At 39.7% G+C, this 18,245-nt stretch overlaps 1 protein-coding gene across 1 annotated transcript; it reads right to left on the bottom strand.

Moving 5' to 3' along the window:
* Window positions 1–91: 91 nt before the first annotated feature.
* Window positions 92–17,007, bottom strand: LOC146313517 (NACHT, LRR and PYD domains-containing protein 3-like). Its single transcript, XM_084739486.1, has 17 exons — window positions 16,829–17,007; window positions 14,678–14,883; window positions 12,670–14,551; window positions 11,798–11,971; window positions 10,388–10,561; window positions 9,215–9,388; window positions 8,785–8,961; window positions 8,124–8,297; window positions 7,229–7,354; window positions 6,518–6,555; window positions 6,132–6,280; window positions 5,853–5,908; window positions 4,517–4,734; window positions 3,769–4,034; window positions 3,492–3,605; window positions 2,554–2,695; window positions 92–1,154 (listed from the first exon to the last, which is right to left on the bottom strand). The coding sequence occupies exons 1-17, from the start codon at window positions 17,005–17,007 to the stop codon at window positions 850–852; spliced, it is 4,554 nt and encodes a 1,517-aa protein (XP_084595612.1). The 3' UTR covers window positions 92–849.
* Between the last annotated feature and the right edge of the window lie 1,238 nt (window positions 17,008–18,245).

Raw genomic sequence — 18,245 nt, 5'->3', positions numbered from 1 at the left:
ACACAACGTCGCCAAGCAGAGGAGAGAGGAGGCGTCCATACAACAGAACCGACAGCACTGACCTGGCAGCATGAAGTCACACAAAAAATGACATAAAAAACATTTGCTGGCATCCAACTTCCTGCTCTGTTTAATTAATTGGCTTCAGATGAGGCTCGACTTTCACACAGATTCTTTTGAGTGTCCCTCAATATTATATAGAAACAGCACATGAGCCTACAGGAGATGCTACCCGTAGCTGCGATGCTAACACCAGATTGACTGGTTAAATACACATTACTTTAATTGAGAGCATGTAAACAGAAATAAAAAATTCTATTATGTATAAACTCAGTTGATTCAGTTGAATCAAGTTTTTTTTACATTATGTATTACACAATGAAGCTACAAAATAAAAGATCTTAAAACTGTAGAAAAACCAACAAGAGAACAAAAGAGAACAATTAGACTAAAGTGACACACAAAGAATAAAGACTGTAAAAACAACGGTTCAAACAGACCGGTGAGACAAAATACGTTTTCATATTAACATCTGAAGTGGTCCTCAGCCAGGTGATTGACTCCACACAGAGGTCTTTCAATTTATTCAGAACATCATAACTGTTATCAGATGAACCTGATCCAGTCCAGGGCTCCGATTCAGAAAGTGGGTTTAATGAACTCTGACTCTAATCCTGAAGTCTGGCTTAGTTTTCAGTTCCAGAACAGCTGATTAGAATTAGTTCAATCAACTCTGAGTTCAGCTTGTGCATGAAAGCCATCAGATAGGACAACTTAAGATATGACAGGAAGTGGGCAGCAGTGGAACAGCCTCAGCACACAGGACGCACCCAAAGTCTCATTTCTGCTTCAGCTCCACTGTAGTGTTTCAGAAAGACGTGGATCCAACCTTCTGAAGTCCTCAATCAGGCAGGAACTGGCCTGTGTTCCTTTGTTCCATACCATGTCGATCACAGCACGAGCCTTGTCAGCCCTGGTTCTGGTTCTGGCTGAATCCATTTCTTCTCTACCTATAATGCGCTGTTCTAGAAGTCGATCTAGCAGCTGGTTTAGAATCGGGTCAGACACTGCAGCGACAAACTGTGACCGAGCTGATGACAACATGCTCCGTGGTGAGTCAGTGAGAGACCTCGGTGGATGTTCTTGATGTACATCTAAGGGATGAGTGGAACAAAGCGATCAGTTACACAGACCTCTGACTGCTCAGACACAAAAACACAAAACAAAGTGAATTTTACACGAGCATCAAAGTTCACGTAAAGCTGCAAGTAGATACAAATTCTCCTGGTGCCAACTGATGCAAAGAAAAGGTTTCAGCTCGAGCAGAAAACAAAAAAATCATGCTTATCCTGAAGCTTCATGAACATACAGAGAGGAAACATGATGGAGGGAAGAGGCTCAGGGATCAGTAGAGCTGATGACTGAACAAATTGCTTCAGTACTACCAAGTTCCAATTCACGTTAAATCAGTCAGCGCCAAATTTCAACACCTGGGAGCACATCTGGGTGAGAGAGTGATACAGAGTATTGAGAGAAAGAGAGAGAGATAGTGTTACGTTAGAGCGAGCAGCAGCTTGTTCAAGTCACAGTTAGTCAGGGCGATGGCGCGACAAAAGCAGTCGTATGTTAAACTTTTTTAAAATCCACACAGGCAACACTCAATACAATATTTGTAATGTGAAATACAAAGCTGGTGGTTTTCTATAGCCTGTAGGTCCCCTGCAGCAGCTGCAGCCAGCTTTAGCACAGCTGTGGCTACCATTAACTCACCTGTTTTTTAAATGTCTTTTACATGAAATTTCTGTAATGTTTTAACTATTTATTGGCTTACTTTTAGCTTCTATTTATTCAATTTTAATGTTTTATGTTCATGTATTTCTCTGCACTTTGAATTAGCTTGCATCTGAATGGTGCTATATAAACTTGCATTTCCTGCAGCCATTGTTAGCACACTTGCAGCTAATGTCTAAACACTGTAACTTAGCCATGGACAACAAAACCTTAAGTGAGGCATCAACAACTTCATCAGCATCTTCAGGTGATTAACGAGCTTGTTGAAGAAGTTGCTGTTGGAGATAACTGGGCTGTTTTCAATGGCTTGGTGGACATTAGATTAGCTGTTTTGTGTGTGAGATTTATTAGTATGTTTGACATGTAAGTATGAAACAGAGTTTATAGTATAAACTGTGTAGGAACTGAGCTTGTTTGCAGCTGAAGGTGTCCTGTCAACAGTTTTACACGTCTCTTTTATAATGGTGGCCTGTGGGGGGAATTGCTCATTGTGCTGGTGGGGAAATTTCTCTGAAATATTGCAAGTGGCTGCTGGGAAGAACTGGCAGCAGAACAGGCTGAACAGCAATGTCCCGTCTAGCTCTATTATAAATCTATGTGTCGACGCCACCCAGTTGAGTTAGCATGAATTTTAAAACAATATTGTTTGTGACAATTATCCTTCTTGAACAAAGACACCATCAATCAGTCAATAATTGTTGCCCTGCTCGTTTCTGTTGTTGCATCAGGTTGAATGATGCAGCAGGTGGATGAAGATTTTACCCATCAGATCAACGTCATGCTCCCAGATCTCCATCTGTGTTTGGTTGTGGACCGTTAAAGTCACTTCTTCCGTGTTCGTAGGCAGGCGGATTTCAAATGTTGGGTGGTAATTTGGTCCAAACTCCAGGAGAAAATCTGCTCTCTGAAAAACCAAAATGTCAGTGTCTTTATAGTATTCAAAGTAATCACTGCATGGTACAGCTCGACTTGACCCAACTCACTTTTGGTATTTCTACTTCGTTTTCTTTGAAGCTTTTATTCATAGACAACCTGTGAGCTACACTTTACAATTAGCACCAGAGTTCACTGCTCACCTTTTCATTCACCATCACTCTCTGCAGCTCTCTGGCTCATTACACACACAAAAAGCTAACTTGCTAACTCGGCTATTTAAAAATGACAGTTTGTGTTGGACATGCAGTGTCGTGCAACCAATCAGTGGTCCACAGTGATTTCATGTCACCTTTTATCAACTAGCTCGCTTAGAACCTCAGCTGAGGTGAAGTACCAGGTACCAGAGGTGGAAGACTCGAGTCAGACTGAAGTCACAAATTTGAAGACTTGAGACTTGCTTAACTAACAGACTTAGTTTTCATGTCTTGAGACGAGACATTGACTCAAAAGGACTTTTTATCAAATATTTGCATCCTTCTAGGTATTGCAATAAGGGTTAGGGTTAATTTACGTAAATGGTAAATTAAGAGTTGCGTTATTGTGATTGTCACAAAATGTCAGTACAATTTATAAGGTGTGAACAGGCTGCAACAGTTTTCTTAAGCTACGGAAAATAAAACCTTTCATGACTGCTGTCTTTAAACTGATTTAAATCTGGTAACTGGGGTAAGCAAGGACTTGACTTGTCTTGCTTGATTTTTTCCATAGTAACATTGTGTCAGCATGTTACAACACTAACAAAGACCTTTATTCAGATTACTCACCTTCGGCTGTATTTTGATGGCCTGAGTGCAGTGAAGAGTGTAACTCTGATCTTTGATGAGTCTGCATGAGGAAGGAGCCTCAATGTTCACAGAATGTCGCTGTTGTTTTCTCACCTTTAAAAGAGATCAGAACCTATTTGTTCTCACATCAGATAACCTTTTGGAAACACGTTCATGCAGACAGCTGGTTGTTGTTTAAAGACATCCTTAAAAAACTATGAACTTGTCCACAACGATCAGACAGGTTTGGACAGACAGCTGAAACATGAAGATTTACCTCGTTGAGATTGATGTTGCTCGGCAGGAGAAACACATTGAGTTTTTGCCTCTGTGTTTTGGGGTTCGGTTGTCCGAGGAACAGGAGAACCTGTCCACTTACTGGTTTTGTCCACAACCTCCTAACAATGTCCCAGACTAGGCCAAAGATAGACAGATGTGGGACTTCGACAACCACATGAGTATCTGTAATCTCCAGTGGCTCGAGGACGCTCATTCCATCATCAGTGATGTGGACGACAGACAACAGACCATCAGGCAGCGGCTCTGTGAAAACAGAGATTAAACTTTTGTTTTACTGATAATCTCAGTACAAAGTTAGTCCTCATTTTAGTGTATTTACAGGACACCAAGTCAAGTCAGTGAACAATGAAACTGTTGCCCAGAGCAGTTTATTGAACACAGTGGTTAGTGTTGGTGGATGGAAAGCCAGTGAAGGATTGTGTCCTTGCTGTTGCAACAGACAATTTTCGGTCAGCTGGGGCTTCTGTGAGGCCTAAAGGTAATAAACTTTTGTGTCTGAGTAACTAGATGTTCCAAGTGAATCTATAAAAAGTGAATTCTTATTTATTTACCAAAAATGTCCAACATTAAATATCTGTCCTGGAAAAACTGTGAATCTCCAGGATTATCAGTTAATTTAAAGGTGTAATTGGAGTCAGGTGTTACTTTAGTAATTAATTAGTAATCAAAATTGTTGCAGATTAATTTTAAGTTGAAACACTCGCAAAGCACAATAAAATCCTCACCATCCATAACTTCACAGTGTGAGAAGTGGAGCCGACAGACTGCAGCTTCATCTGAACATCTGATATCGAACAGTAGCCCTGCAGCCGTCTTCCCAGCTGACTGGAGGAGGCTTTCATCCCATTGGACAATCCTGTAGAGCAGCTCCGCCTCCCGAGCCACAACAAACACCAGTCCGGTCAAAGCACACTGGAACACACCTGGACCAGGACACCTGAACCTGCAGGACACAGACGGGCTGATTACAACAAGCTTTCAGCCTGATGGTCACATGATCTGTTGAGTTAAAAAGTGCAGACGCTCTGTGTTTAGATTCAGCTTGTATGTCAAGTTTTTCATGCTTTAATCTTCTACTCTGCAGAGTCACGACCTGCAAACTCTGAAATCCATCCAACCGTCCAACAAACAGTTCTCTGATTATTTCCGGTGATTGATCAGACATTGAACAAAACCAACTGATCTGACAGAAATTCACCACAATTCTAAAATAATTTGGGGGTGTAGAGAATATGTTTTACATCTTTACAGAGCAGCTACTCCCCTGTGCCTCCAGGTAAAACTTTAATATTCCTGTGATTGGAGGTTGATCCTAGAGATGAAAGACAGTCATTAAGAGGCTTTAAGTCACTCTGACACTCCACTATAATGTGGGTTTTTAAATGCAGTGCTGTCTGAGGGTCACAGGTCACAGACAGTCAGTGTTGGTTTTCAGTCTTGCCCCTTACGTGCAGAGATTTCTCTGGATTCTCTGAATCTTTTAATGACAGTATGAATTCCAGAGTTTTTTGAAATGTGTTGCAGGCATCAATTTCAGAATGATAATATATTTACAAAAATAAAGTTTATTTGAACATTAAAATCTCGTCTTTGTATTTTTTTCAGTTGAATACAAGTTGAAAAGTTTTTCAAATCACTGTGTTCTGATTTTATTTACATTTTACACAACGTCCCAACCTTTGCGAAATAAAGGTTGTTTTACAATTATCGGTATTCATTACAGGGTTTATAGATTTGAGGCGGAAAAATCTGGCTTCATGCAGGTGCATGAAGAGCATGAATGTTACAAGTTAAATGTGTTAAAGTGTAAGCACTGAAAGGAAATGAGTGTTAAACTCAAAAGTCAGTTTTAAGCTATAAAATAACTAGTTGTATGACTTGTTGTCTGACATTGTCAGCAGAGGAAGGTGTGTGCAGGAGGGTGATCATCTGACAAGCTGTTCAGATGAAGTATACGACACCATCGGTACTGAAATGAGCTGAAAAGGTTGAACTTTTAATTAAAGGTTAAGTGCTGAAACGAGGTGAAGTACAAGTCAACTCGGTTCATCTTTTAGTTACCTGTATGAAGTCTCTCCCAATTCAGTCAGCAGTTCAGGAGTGAAACTTAACTTCTCCTAAAATTGAAAAAGACACAGAAAGTTCACTCTTTACTACTTATTCATAATCTCTTGTCAAAATGACTAAATTCTTCTTATTATTATCATTATTATCACTGTGTTGGACAGCAGCTCGTAGTTTCATATTTGTAGAATTTAGAAGGTAAGAAATATTAAATGCTGGGGGAACCAGAGTCTGATCACTGACAGATGAATGAAAATGTTGAAGTGAAAAACTTACAGTTGAGTCGAGAGCCTCTGGACACACAAGCTGCTCCTCCTTCAGCTGCTCCTCCTCATCCTCACACACAGCCAGGTTTGGGTTTGATGTGGACTTAACTGGTGAGTGATTAGAGGCATCACATGGGGAGAAGAAGACACACAGCAGATGTCAAACTCACTTTTGGACATCCTGGTGACACAATATTCATAAACCTGTACCAGCAACACCAAGCACAGACATGTTTAAGTTGAGAGCAGCAAGACTTAATCTTTCATCCACAGAGAACAAAGCAGAAGATCCTTTGGGGTTTCTGAGATTAACCCGTTCCATGAAGCTTACAGCAGTCAATCTTCCAGATGTGCTTTAATAACAGTTTGTCTCTTTAAGATATTCTTTTTACTCACATTCTTCAGGTGTAGCTCTGCTTTCACTGTCATCCAGCCTGTAGGAAGAAACACATCCAGCAGTGAACTCTGAGTTAAAATGATCAGACTCAGTTCATGGGCTTCCCTTCACTAAACCAAACACTGGCGATTCCACACAGGAATCACCAAATTGTCACTGACTCTGCCAAAGTGGATTTTACAATTCAGCTATGAGGACACCCACATCAAACAGGGTGCAGTCTGGAGAAGTGGGCTTCAATAAATCACAGTAGCTCCTGGCATCATTTTTAAGAGCAGCAGAACAGGCCCAGACACCATATATAACATATAAACCATGTATATCATCACAGGTTTTATGAAACAATCCATATTTCCATATTCCTGTTTCTCTTTGAGGTGTGTGTGCTAATCCAAAGGTTTATGCAGCAGTAAGTAGGATAAAGTGCAACAAGGATGGTACTTTCAACATGAAGACTTGATGGTTGAGTGAATTTTTCACACAGGAGTTTTGTCCTGGTGACCAGGCTTTGAGTCATGTGTTAAACTTTTCTTTTTTTTTTTTGTCTTCTGGTTTTCAACTGAGAAATTTCACTGTAGTTTTTTAGTGAGAAGTGATGATGAGCTGTTATTTGCACAATGTAGTAGGTGAAAAATGTCACTGTTGCAAATAATGCTGCTATATGGTCTAATTTTGAACGCTTAATCAACAACTTCAAACACTCTTCTTACTTTAAGCCTGAGGGTCCAGGTTCATCACTGAAATCTGCAGGATCTTCTTCAGACTGGTCACAGCTGGATTCTGGAGACTCTGATCCGTCCTTCAAACCACTCATCATCTGGACTCTACGTTTAACACTGAAGATACATATACAGCAATACATTTCAGATACTCTTAGATCATTTATAGATCATAATCATACAGTTGAACTAATACAGTGGACACCTGTATGAATATGACTGGATGTTACTAGTTAATGGACAAGTATTTTCCTACATGTGAAACGCAGTTCTCTCTATAGTTGTCTGGATTTAAACAGAGCCTTGAGGCAAATAATTTGTCTCAAAAGAAAATAATTTGCCTGAAGGCTTTTTAGTAAAAAGATCGAAGTACTCAAATTGTTTTGGACTTAAGCTCAACACTATTATGTCCTAACAAATGAGCTTTTCTCTAAAATGAGCAGAGTGACTGTGTTATTGTGGATCATCATAATGTCAGCCTTCTACAGACATCATCCAAATGTCAGCACAACATTCTGAAACCTATTCATGTCGACACAGATTTATAACATACTGCTGATCTCAGACAAGTCTGGAATCAGAAGAGAAAACAATATATTGATCCTTTAAAATGTGTGTGTAGGTGTGTTCTGAAGAAATAATATATCTGTGATCAGACATCATTTGCAAAAACACTTTGAAATGAACAGAGACCAAATAAATATTTTTATTTCTACAAGCAAACTTGATCTATTTAATACAAATGAGTTCAGAGGATCGTCTCTATTCAGATATGATCATCAAAAATTATAAACATTAATTTACTTTAACAGCTAACAGTGGACATTTTCCACAGTTTCTTTCAGTTCAGTTGTTAAACATATCAGATATAAAACAGTGAACTGACCTCAGAGTCTTCAGTCTACAGTGTGGACTCTCCAGAAAATCACACAGCAGCTTCACTCCTGAATCCTTCAGGTCGTTGTCACTCAGGTCCAGCTCTCTCAGATGAGAGGGGTTGGACTTCAGAGCTGAGGCCAGAGAAGCACAGCTGATCTCTGACAAACTGCAGCACCTGAAGCTAAATGAACAATAAATGAAGATAAAAATCCATTTGTAATCCAATCTCCCAAAACCCTCAAGAACACACTTATATTTTAGTGCAGACATGTTTGTGCAAATTAATTGGTTATTGTGTTTTCAATTACACTGTTGTATACTTTAGATTTAAATTACAGAAATATTTTATAATTTATATCTAATAAATTTCGAGGCAATAATTTTAAAAGAATTTGAATTTACAGTGTGGTTATTTATATCTTACAAATAATCTCAAGAAAGAAATGCATTACTTTTTTTTATTTTAACATCTAACAGTGGACATTTTCCACAGTTTCTTTAAGAAATAGAAATCTTTTCTTACTGATGGTTGTATTCATGTCAAGAGACATAAAATTCTGAACAAAGGATGTTTATAATTTTACTGATGTAAGTTATGTGTGAACATAAAAGAGGTACAATTGTTAATTAAACATATTAGGTATATAACAAAAAAAAGGTGAATTGACCTCAGAGTCTTCAGTCTACAGTGTGGACTCTCCAGAAAATCACACAGCAGCTTCACTCCTGAATCCTTCAGGTTGTAGTTTTCACTCAGGTCCAGCTCTCTTAGATGAGAGGGGTTGGACTTCAGAGCTGAGGCCAGAGACGCACAGCTGATCTCTGACAAACTGCAGCACCTCAATCTGAATAAAAAATAAATTATGAGAATAAAAATCCATTTATAATCCAATCAGATGTGTTTAGTTTTTAAATGTGAAGCTCAACATCACTATGTCCTAATCAATGGGCCTCATTCACCAACCATTCTTAAGAAGAAATTTCCTCTTAAAACTCACTTCACAAAGCTTCTGGCATTGACTGAAACTTTCTCACGTGGGATTTGATCTCAGGTAAGAACAGACTCTGTTTATATTAGATATAAAGCAGTGAACTGACCTCAGAATCTTCAGTCTACAGCGTGGACTCTCCAGAAACTCACACAGCAGCTTCACTTCTGAATCCTTCAGGTCGTTGTCACTCAGGTCCAGCTCTCTCAGATGGGAGGGGTTGGACTTCAGAGCTGAGGCCAGAGAAGCACAGCTGAACTGTGGCAAACTGCAATTATTCAACCTGAAGAATGTAGACATTAAAACGACAGTTCACCCCCAAATCAAAAAATACAGGTTTTGCTCTTTATCCACTGAAATAGTTTTGGTGTGAGTTGCAAAAATTTGGAGGTATCAGCTGTAGAAATGTCTTCCTTCTCTCCAATGTAATAGAACTTGTTGACTCTCAGCTTGTGGAGCTTTGAGTCCAAAAAACAAAAACAAACCAACAAAAAAACAGTGTCTGTTTCCAGAAATCATGATCTGATTATTCCAGATAACCCAGAGACCTTTTTTTTTTTTTGGACTCTTTGACCTCAAGCTCAGTGTCATCTTGTTCTACTATATAGAAGAGAAGGCAGACATGTCTATGGCTCTCTGCAACTCACACCAATTGTCTAGATGGATAAACAACACTACACACTAGAGGAAAAATATGTATGTTTGATTTTGTGGTGAACAAATAATTAATGCTGACATTAAAACAGAATCAGAGTTAGAGCTGTTGCTGAAATAATTTAACTTAGAAATCTTTAATGCCATTCATTTATAGTCATCTCTTCTGTATCTCAGGCAAGTCTGGTATTAGAGGTACAAAAACTATATTGATTATTTAAATATCTGCATTTGATTAGAACTCTGTGCTCCTCTCTCTCTCCGTGTGTGTGTGTGTTCTGAAGGATCGTTATCAATGATCAGACATTATTTGTGAAAACGTGATCAAATAAGTATTTCTACTTTAACAAGTAAACGTGATATATTAAAAACGAATAAAAGTTCAGAGGATCTTCTGTTTCCAGATGTGGCTATTTACCAAAGAATATGAACATGAATTCACATTAACAACTAACAGAGGAAATTTTCTCTAGTTTCTTTAAAAAACAGAGGCTTTTTGTGACTGCAGACTAAATTTAGTTCAAGAAAAACAAAAATATGAATAAAATGAAATGTATACATTTATGCATGTGTGAACATAAATTAGGTTCAATTGATAATTAAACATATCAGATATAAGTGAACCAACCTCAGAGTCTTCAATCTACAGTGTGGACTCCTCAGAAAATCACACAGCAGCCACACTCCTGAATACTTAAGGTCGTTGTAGCTCAGGTCCAGCTCTCTCAGATGGGAGGGGTTGGACTTCAGAGCTGAGATCAGAAAAGCGAAGCTGGTCTCTGACAAACTGCAGGACTTCACTCTGAATAAAGAATAAATAATGAAGATAAAAATCTGTTTACAATCCAATACGATTTTAAATGTGTAGCTCAACATTACTATGTCCTAATCAAAATGAGAAGAGTGACTTTGTCATTGCCTTCTACAGACATCATCCAAATGTCAGCTTGAATTCTGCTTGGTTGAGATGTTTTGACCTGTGAGGCTGCTGCTTGTTACTCTTAGCTCTGGTTTAATGCACACAGCAGCTGTGTTGTCCCTGTAGCAGCAACATCAGCTTCTGATATCATGAAGATCATCACAGTTCCTCACTTCACCTTTACTGAGCTTTGCATTCATGTCTGTCTTTTTTTCTTTCTTTTAAAAAAAGAAATTGAAATTTCAGTCAGACAGAGGAAAATACTATGCATATGAACCCAGTTAAAGTCAGTGTAAAGTGATAAAGAAAGAAAAGAACAATAAAAACAGAGATGAGGTTCACACCAAAAACCATGGAAAAGAAAAGATAAAAAGAAAAAAAAAGAAAAGAAAAAAGTAAACAAAAGATAATGAAGGTCAAACTTCAAACAGAGCACAAAGGCTATTAGGCTCAAATTCCTCTTGAATAACTTCTAACAGGGCAGCAGATATCTCTGTCCAGTATTTGTACAGTGGGGGGCAGAGCCAAAAAGAGAGAGGAGTATTTACTGGAGACTGTTGGCTTCTACCACAGGCACCTAGCCTGCTTTGCTAACCGAGCCTCAGTATAGCGGATACAGAGTATAAGTTTACACTGAATATGGCTGTGTTTCAAATAAAGATTAATGTACCCTTTTTAATGTCTCCATCCAAATATCTGTCACTAATTCCATCCCCAGATCCTCCACCCAAACAGCTTTTATGGAGTTCAGTGGCTCTGGGTGCAGTGAGTGAATTTGGTCACATATAACAGAAGCTGTACTTTTTAAGGATGTTGTTTTTCTTTTCTTTATGTAATCTGTTTCACTCTCTGTTCACACAGAAACTCAAGCTCTGTGCAGCCTGTTTTTATCTGCAACAACCCCATTCATTAACAGATGGACCACAAAGCTGAAACTGTCCTGTCAAACATTTTAATTTCTATACTCTACATTACTCTGGCATTACATTACTCCATTTGGAGAGACTAAAACAATCTCCTCATATTTGTGGTCACACACATCCCCAAACCTTATTAACCTTCAGAGACTGACAGTGAATATACAAAACAACATCCAAAAGCCATAGTTGATGAACTGACCTCAGAGTCTCCAGTCTACAGTTTGGACTTGCCAGTCCAGCAGACAGAAGTTCTGCTCCTGAATCCTTCAGCGAGATGATCATCAGCTCCAGCTCTCTCAGATGGGAGGGGCTGGACTTCAGAACTGAGGCCACAACTTCACAGTCAGTGTTTGAGAGTCTACATTTACAAAGTCTGTCATGACACATATATCATAAAATATGTTATTATGAAAGAGAACATTTCTTCATGCATTAGATAAAAAGCAGTTTACTGTTTTGATGAAGACTTTCTTTTCACATCAGTGGTTCTGCTGATCTTATCTCACTGTGTTTGACATAAAACAATAATCTTAATCATTCTCTCTCATGTCTGTACACTTTCAATCTTTGTTTTGCTTTAATCTTCCAAAAAGAAATTCAATAATACTCCACCAAAACACCTGCTGGAAAAGTGTGATTTGAGGTGTGACAAAAAGTCAGTTGGGAGTTATTCTTATTCATTATATCATGAAATTAATTGAAGCTAATTATATTCCTCTAAACTCAAAAATTAAGTCAGATATTTCCAGGTGGAATCACCTGCCATGCCTCAGTTTCTCCTCCAGGATTGAGTCAATCAAGATGGTTATTATTGTTATATATTTTCCAGTTGCCAATTAAAATAACTGAATAGCAATTCATTTAATTGGGTAAGTTAATTTCCTGGTATATCTGGATGGGTAAGAAACCAAGAATAAAATATAAAGTAATGTAATTATCAAACAAGAAAGAAGAATATGTTTTGTTGTCTTGTAAGGATATTTAGAAATGTATAGGCCAGTGTTTGTATTTGAAGAACTAAACTACTAATCTACACTGATTTATAATGTTGATAATCACATCTGGACTTACCGAGCCTTTCTGCAGTTCCTCACAGCTGGAATCAGTCTCCGTCGTCCCTCATCTGATGTGTTGTACTTCTCCAGGTCTAATTCATCCAGAACCTCCTCTGACATTTGCAGCATGTAGGCCAGAGCTGAGCAGTGGATGTCAGAGAGGCTCCTGTCTGATCTGTTCTCTGACTTCAGGAACTCTTGGATCTCCTGATGGACTGAGTGGTCGTTCATCTCCGTCAGACAGTGGAAGATGTTGATGCTTCTGTCAGGAGAGATATTATAACTGTTCATCTGTTTGAGGTTGTTGATGACTCTCTGGATGATTTCTGGACTGTTGTCTGTCTGGCCCAGCAGGCCTCCTAAGAGTCCCTGGTTGGACTCCAGAGAGAGGCCATGAAGGAAGCGGACGAACAGGTCCAGGTGACCATTTTTACTTGTCAGGGATTTTTCCATGGCTGTCCTCAGGAAGTCATCCAGGGATGAACAATAGTCATTGCCCGTGTCGTCAGCATTGTCATCACCATGAGGATCAACATTATGATAGCTATAGTGGTAGTCATCATTATCTGCATCATCTGCATCATCTTCTTCCAGAAGGTCCACCAGTACCTCTATGTTCCTGTTGGTGTAACAGTGGAACATGTAGACTGCAGCCAGAAACTCCTGAACGCTCAGATGAACAAAGCAGTAGACTGTTTTCTGGAAGATCACACTCTCTCTTTTGAAGATCTCTGTACAAACTCCTGAGTACACCGAGGCCTCTGTGACATCCAGACCACATCGCTCCAGGTCTTCTTGGTAGAACATGATGTTTCCTTCCTTCAGCTGTTCAAACGCCAGCCTCCCCAGCTTCAGAAGAACTTCCCTGTCAGCCTCCATCAGCTCCTGTGGACTCGTCTCATGTCCCTCATCATACTTCTGCTTCTTCCTCTTTGTCTGAACCAGCAGGAAGTGTGAGTACAGCTCAGTCAGGGTCTTGGGCAGCTCTCCTCTCTGCTCTGTAGTCAACATGTCCTCCAGAACTGTAGCAGTGATCCAGCAGAAGACTGGGATCAGACACATGATGTGGAGGCTCCTGGATGTCTTGATGTGTGAGATGATTCTGCTGGACAGATCTTCATCACTGAACCTCTTCCTGAAGTACTCCTCCTTCTGGGCGTCAGTGAAGCCTTGTACTTCTGTTACCCTGTCAACACATGAAGGAGGGATCTGATTGGCTGCTGCAGGTCTGGAAGTTATCCAGATGAGAGCCGAGGGAAGCAGATTCCCCTTGATGAGGTTTGTCAGCAGCACGTTGACTGATGACTTCTGTGTGACATCAGACACGACCTGACTGTTGTTGAAATCCAGTGAAAGTCTGCTTTCATCCAGGCCGTCAAAGATGAACAGAAGTTTACAGACAGCCAGCTTCTCTGCTGTGACCTTCTGTAATGTTGGATGGAAAACATGGAGCAGACTGAGAAGACTGTACTGCTCATCTTTGATCAAGTTCAGCTCCCTGAACGAAAGCAGAATCAGCAGACTGACATCTTGGTTTTCCAAACCCTCTGCCCAGTCCAGAGTGAACTTCTGCACTGAGAAGGTTTTTCCAACTCCAGCGACGCCGTTGGTCAGAACGACTCTGATGTGTCTCTGTTGGTCAGGTAAGGCTTTAAAGATGTCGCTGCACTTGATTGGAGTGTCATAGAGGGCCCCTTTCTTGGAAGCTGTCTCCAGCTGTCTCACCTCATGTTGGGTGTTGACCTCTTCACTCTGTCCCTCTGTGATGTAGAGCTCAGTGTAGATCCTGTTGAGGAGGGTTTCGCTTCCTGTTTTATCCATTCCTTCAGTCACATGTTCACATCTCCTCCTCAGACTGATCTTATATTCATCTAAAACATTCTGCAGACCAAACTCCACTATAAGACAATAAAAAGGTTTAATTATTAATAGTGTTAATTTTCAGGATCCAAACAAAAATGATAACGATCCAAAGTAAAAAATGAAGAACACAAAGACATCAGCAGACAGATGTGCAGTCTTACTTTGTACAGAGCTGGTCTCCCTGTCTCTCTGCAGTCCAGGTCTTGCTCTGGATCTGTCTCCACACTGGGGGCAAGAGGAGTGTCCTGATGGAGCAGACTGGTCCCAGTATGAGGTGATGCACTGTCTGCAGAACCAGTGTCCACAGCTGGTAGGGACTGGATCTTTCAGGACATCCTGGCACAAAGCACAGCACGACACAGGCTCTCTGTGGACACAAAGACATTTCTTTTAAATGAGAAACCTGTCTTGGGATTACTGAAGTTAGTTAGATAACAGAGAGCAGCTGCAACATTCAGAAATACTGAAATACTGAGGCTACACCAAACCTTACAATATACTGCTAAAAGATAGGATATGGTCAGAGCTTATCAATACTCTGGTTGTCAATAATTTGGCCCCAGGGCCTGTTTAATACCATGTTTTGATACCCATCCCTAGTAACAGCCAGTGCAGACTGGCAGATGTTGGTCTCAAAGACTGTGTGGGCGTCTCCACCTGCTGGCCTCTTTCATGTTGAGCAACAGCACAAAATGCAGAAGAGCTGGGCAGAGACAAAATAAATCAATTCAACCAAAAATTTCAATTAAAGCACAGCTCCAAAAAAAATTTTTAAAAAAGCCCATTTCCTCCTTGAATTTGATAGCTACATGACAGATTTTGTCATCTAAAAGTGGTTATTTATTCTTTAAATGATGTTGGCATCGTTATTGTTACAAGGCTTGAACAGCTGCTGAAGAGATCGAAACAGTCTGATGAGCTCTAAAGAGCAGCAGAACAGAGCCTGCAGTAAGCCATGTAAGTAAACCCTGTAAGCCACTGGAGAATGTCAGGCAGCTAGTCACAGGAGCAACTGGAACTAGCTGAGAATAAACTCCAGCGAGTGCACCAGTTGCTAGCAACAACGAGGATCACCCTCACAAACCCATTTTCGTGAAGCATCAAAGGTTTCTGGAACATGGACAGATACAGGTGGAAGTAAAAGAGAAATACAAGAAACAGGAATAAAGTGGCAGAACAATTTCCTTTTACCCAAACTTAATCAAGGATGTGAATCACAGGAGGAAGAAGATTACTGAAGTTTGAAGAAAACTACGAGGGATGGATATTTGCTTCATGTTGGCCTTCCCCACAGGAAAAGAAAAGCATGAGTTCAGATGACCTTTAGAAAGCAACAGAAATTATTTCCAAGGAGTCCACATATAGCCAAGATTGAAGCCATCCACAGTGAAGTGGTATACGTAAGGGCAGAGATTCTGATGGGGCGGTGACCCCTGAACTTATTACTGGAGTCAAGACTTTGACAGTGCTGATTGTTGGGGAAACCTCTCATTATTATATAAACAGGTCTGTCATCCTTCCAGAAAATTACATATATTTGTCTGGACTGTACTACTACCACTATTTACTACTATTATTTAAGTGTTAAAACACTGTGCCTCACCCCCTGCAGAGTTACTGCAGGGGATCCCCCAAATTATCTTTTTAATATTTTTCTGATATTTCTTTGAAAGTTTTTTTTTTTTAATTTAAATATGTCTAAAAATCTATGTGAGCTAGCTATAGATTACCGTAAGGCACTTATCACTGACTATGAACTTGTTACCTACTTATTAAAATATAATATATTATTATTCCAAGTGTGCAGATGTGTGATCATTTGTGATCAATTTCTGAAGTAGGGGGTCTCCATCAATTAAAAGGTCCCTGGCCTGAAAAAAACATAGAAGACCCCTGATCTAGAGAAATATTTAAATAATGCATTATGTTATATTTTAGTCGACAAAATCTACTGTAGATTATAGTGACTAAAATATGACAAAAGTCGTGTCATATTTAGTGGATTAAAACAAGAATAAAACAAAAAATTCAAATGACTTAAATATGACTAAAAAAAATTGCTGCTAACACAGCTACACACAGTTTGGATGATCTTTTTATACTTGATGTGTTTGACCAAAAACACAACACAACACACACACACACACACACACACACAAACACAAACACACACACACACACACACACACACACACACACAGCTTCAAATTTAAATATGAAAAGATTTTGATTCAATAAGTGGATTTAATAGTGAATAAAAGTACTAAACCTCAGTCTTACTCATATCTGTTACAGCAGAAACAGTCTCTTACTTTGTGTCTAAGAATTCAGGTTCATCACTGAAGGCTGGACGGTTTCCTTTAGACTGGTCACAACTGGTTTCTGGATAACCTGGAGATCCTGGACATCCTGGAGATCCTGGATATCCTGGAGATCCTGGAGATCCTGGAGACTCCTGGAGACTGTCCTCGTCTTTCTCCACATTGCTCATATTCAGTCAACCTGAGAGATGAAGCAGGACCGGCAGAGACAGTGTGTGTGTGTGTGTGTGTGTGTGTGTGTGTGTGTGTGTGTGTGTGTGTGTGTGTCTGTGTGTGTGTGTGTGTGTGTGAATGTTTAACACAGCAGTATGGAAATCACTTCCTTTTCAATCGTCCCATATTTCATGCATAACTGAAGTGACTGATACTTGATTTCATAGTTTTTGGATCTTCTGCTCTCATGTGGGATTAAATGTGTGTCTCTCGCTGTCCTGAGAATATCTGGACTAAATTAATCTTCATAATCCTGTTAGGCTTTATCGTCCCCACAGTTAAAATCCTGTTCACAGCACTGTACACACTACACAAACAACACACAGTAACTTCCTCTGAGTTCTTCCTAAACAGTTTGATCAACTTGTTAACTCTTGTTCTATCTGTCAATAAAGTCAAACTTACACAGTTTACGGTCAGATGATAAGAATAATGTTCCTAAACACACATGTTTTCTTCTCTCTGGACCGACTGACTGAACACTTCCTCATTTTTTTCCACTTCCTCATCCACTTTGAGGTTAACCAGCAGCTTGCAGCCTTTGTGTTGCATTACTGCCACCTTCTGGAGGCAGTGACTTCTTGCAGATCTTTCTGTCTTGACTCTGCCTCCTAATGACCCAGATCTTCTCCTTCCCTTCAATCTACAGACATGATGAAGGATCAGTAAGTTTCAAATGTTTTTTATTTATCTAAAAAATACCATCTCTCTATTTTCTCCACAACTCAGCCAGTTATTTCTGTCAGAGGTGAGACTTGTTTTAACAGATTTTAACAGATTTTTGACTGTGTTCTGGTGCTGTGTGTGAGGAAGGAAGACTAAACCATCAGGATGCTTCTTCAGATGTCTCATGTTAAGCTGCAGCAGTGAGTAATAGTTAGGTTTGTTATTTATACTGTGTATTTCAGCTGGTCAGGTGTTTTAGTAAATGAATAGTTAATAATAATGTAACTTAAGCCACTTTCAGGAGACAGTGATTTAGTTTCAGAGGTTAAAACTGACCTGCTTCCTTTGACCCCTTTGTGCAGGCAGCTGTCCAGTCATGTGCAAAGATGGTGGGAAGACAGGAAGAGTCAAACCCACGGAGCTGACAACATCCTCAAGTGTTTCCATCTGTGACTGGAGCTCCTCTTCCTGACAGAATGGTTTTGTGTTACTATCAGTCTACAGAGCTCTGCATATGTAGTCCTGTCAC

This window comes from Lutjanus erythropterus, chromosome 16 (genome assembly GCF_056507025.1).
Source record: "Lutjanus erythropterus isolate fLutEry1 chromosome 16, fLutEry1.hap2, whole genome shotgun sequence".
NCBI classification, from domain to species: Eukaryota; Metazoa; Chordata; class Actinopteri; order Lutjaniformes; family Lutjanidae; genus Lutjanus; species Lutjanus erythropterus.
The sequence above is the reverse complement of the archived record's forward strand: the minus strand, read 5'-3'. Positions and strand labels throughout refer to the sequence as shown.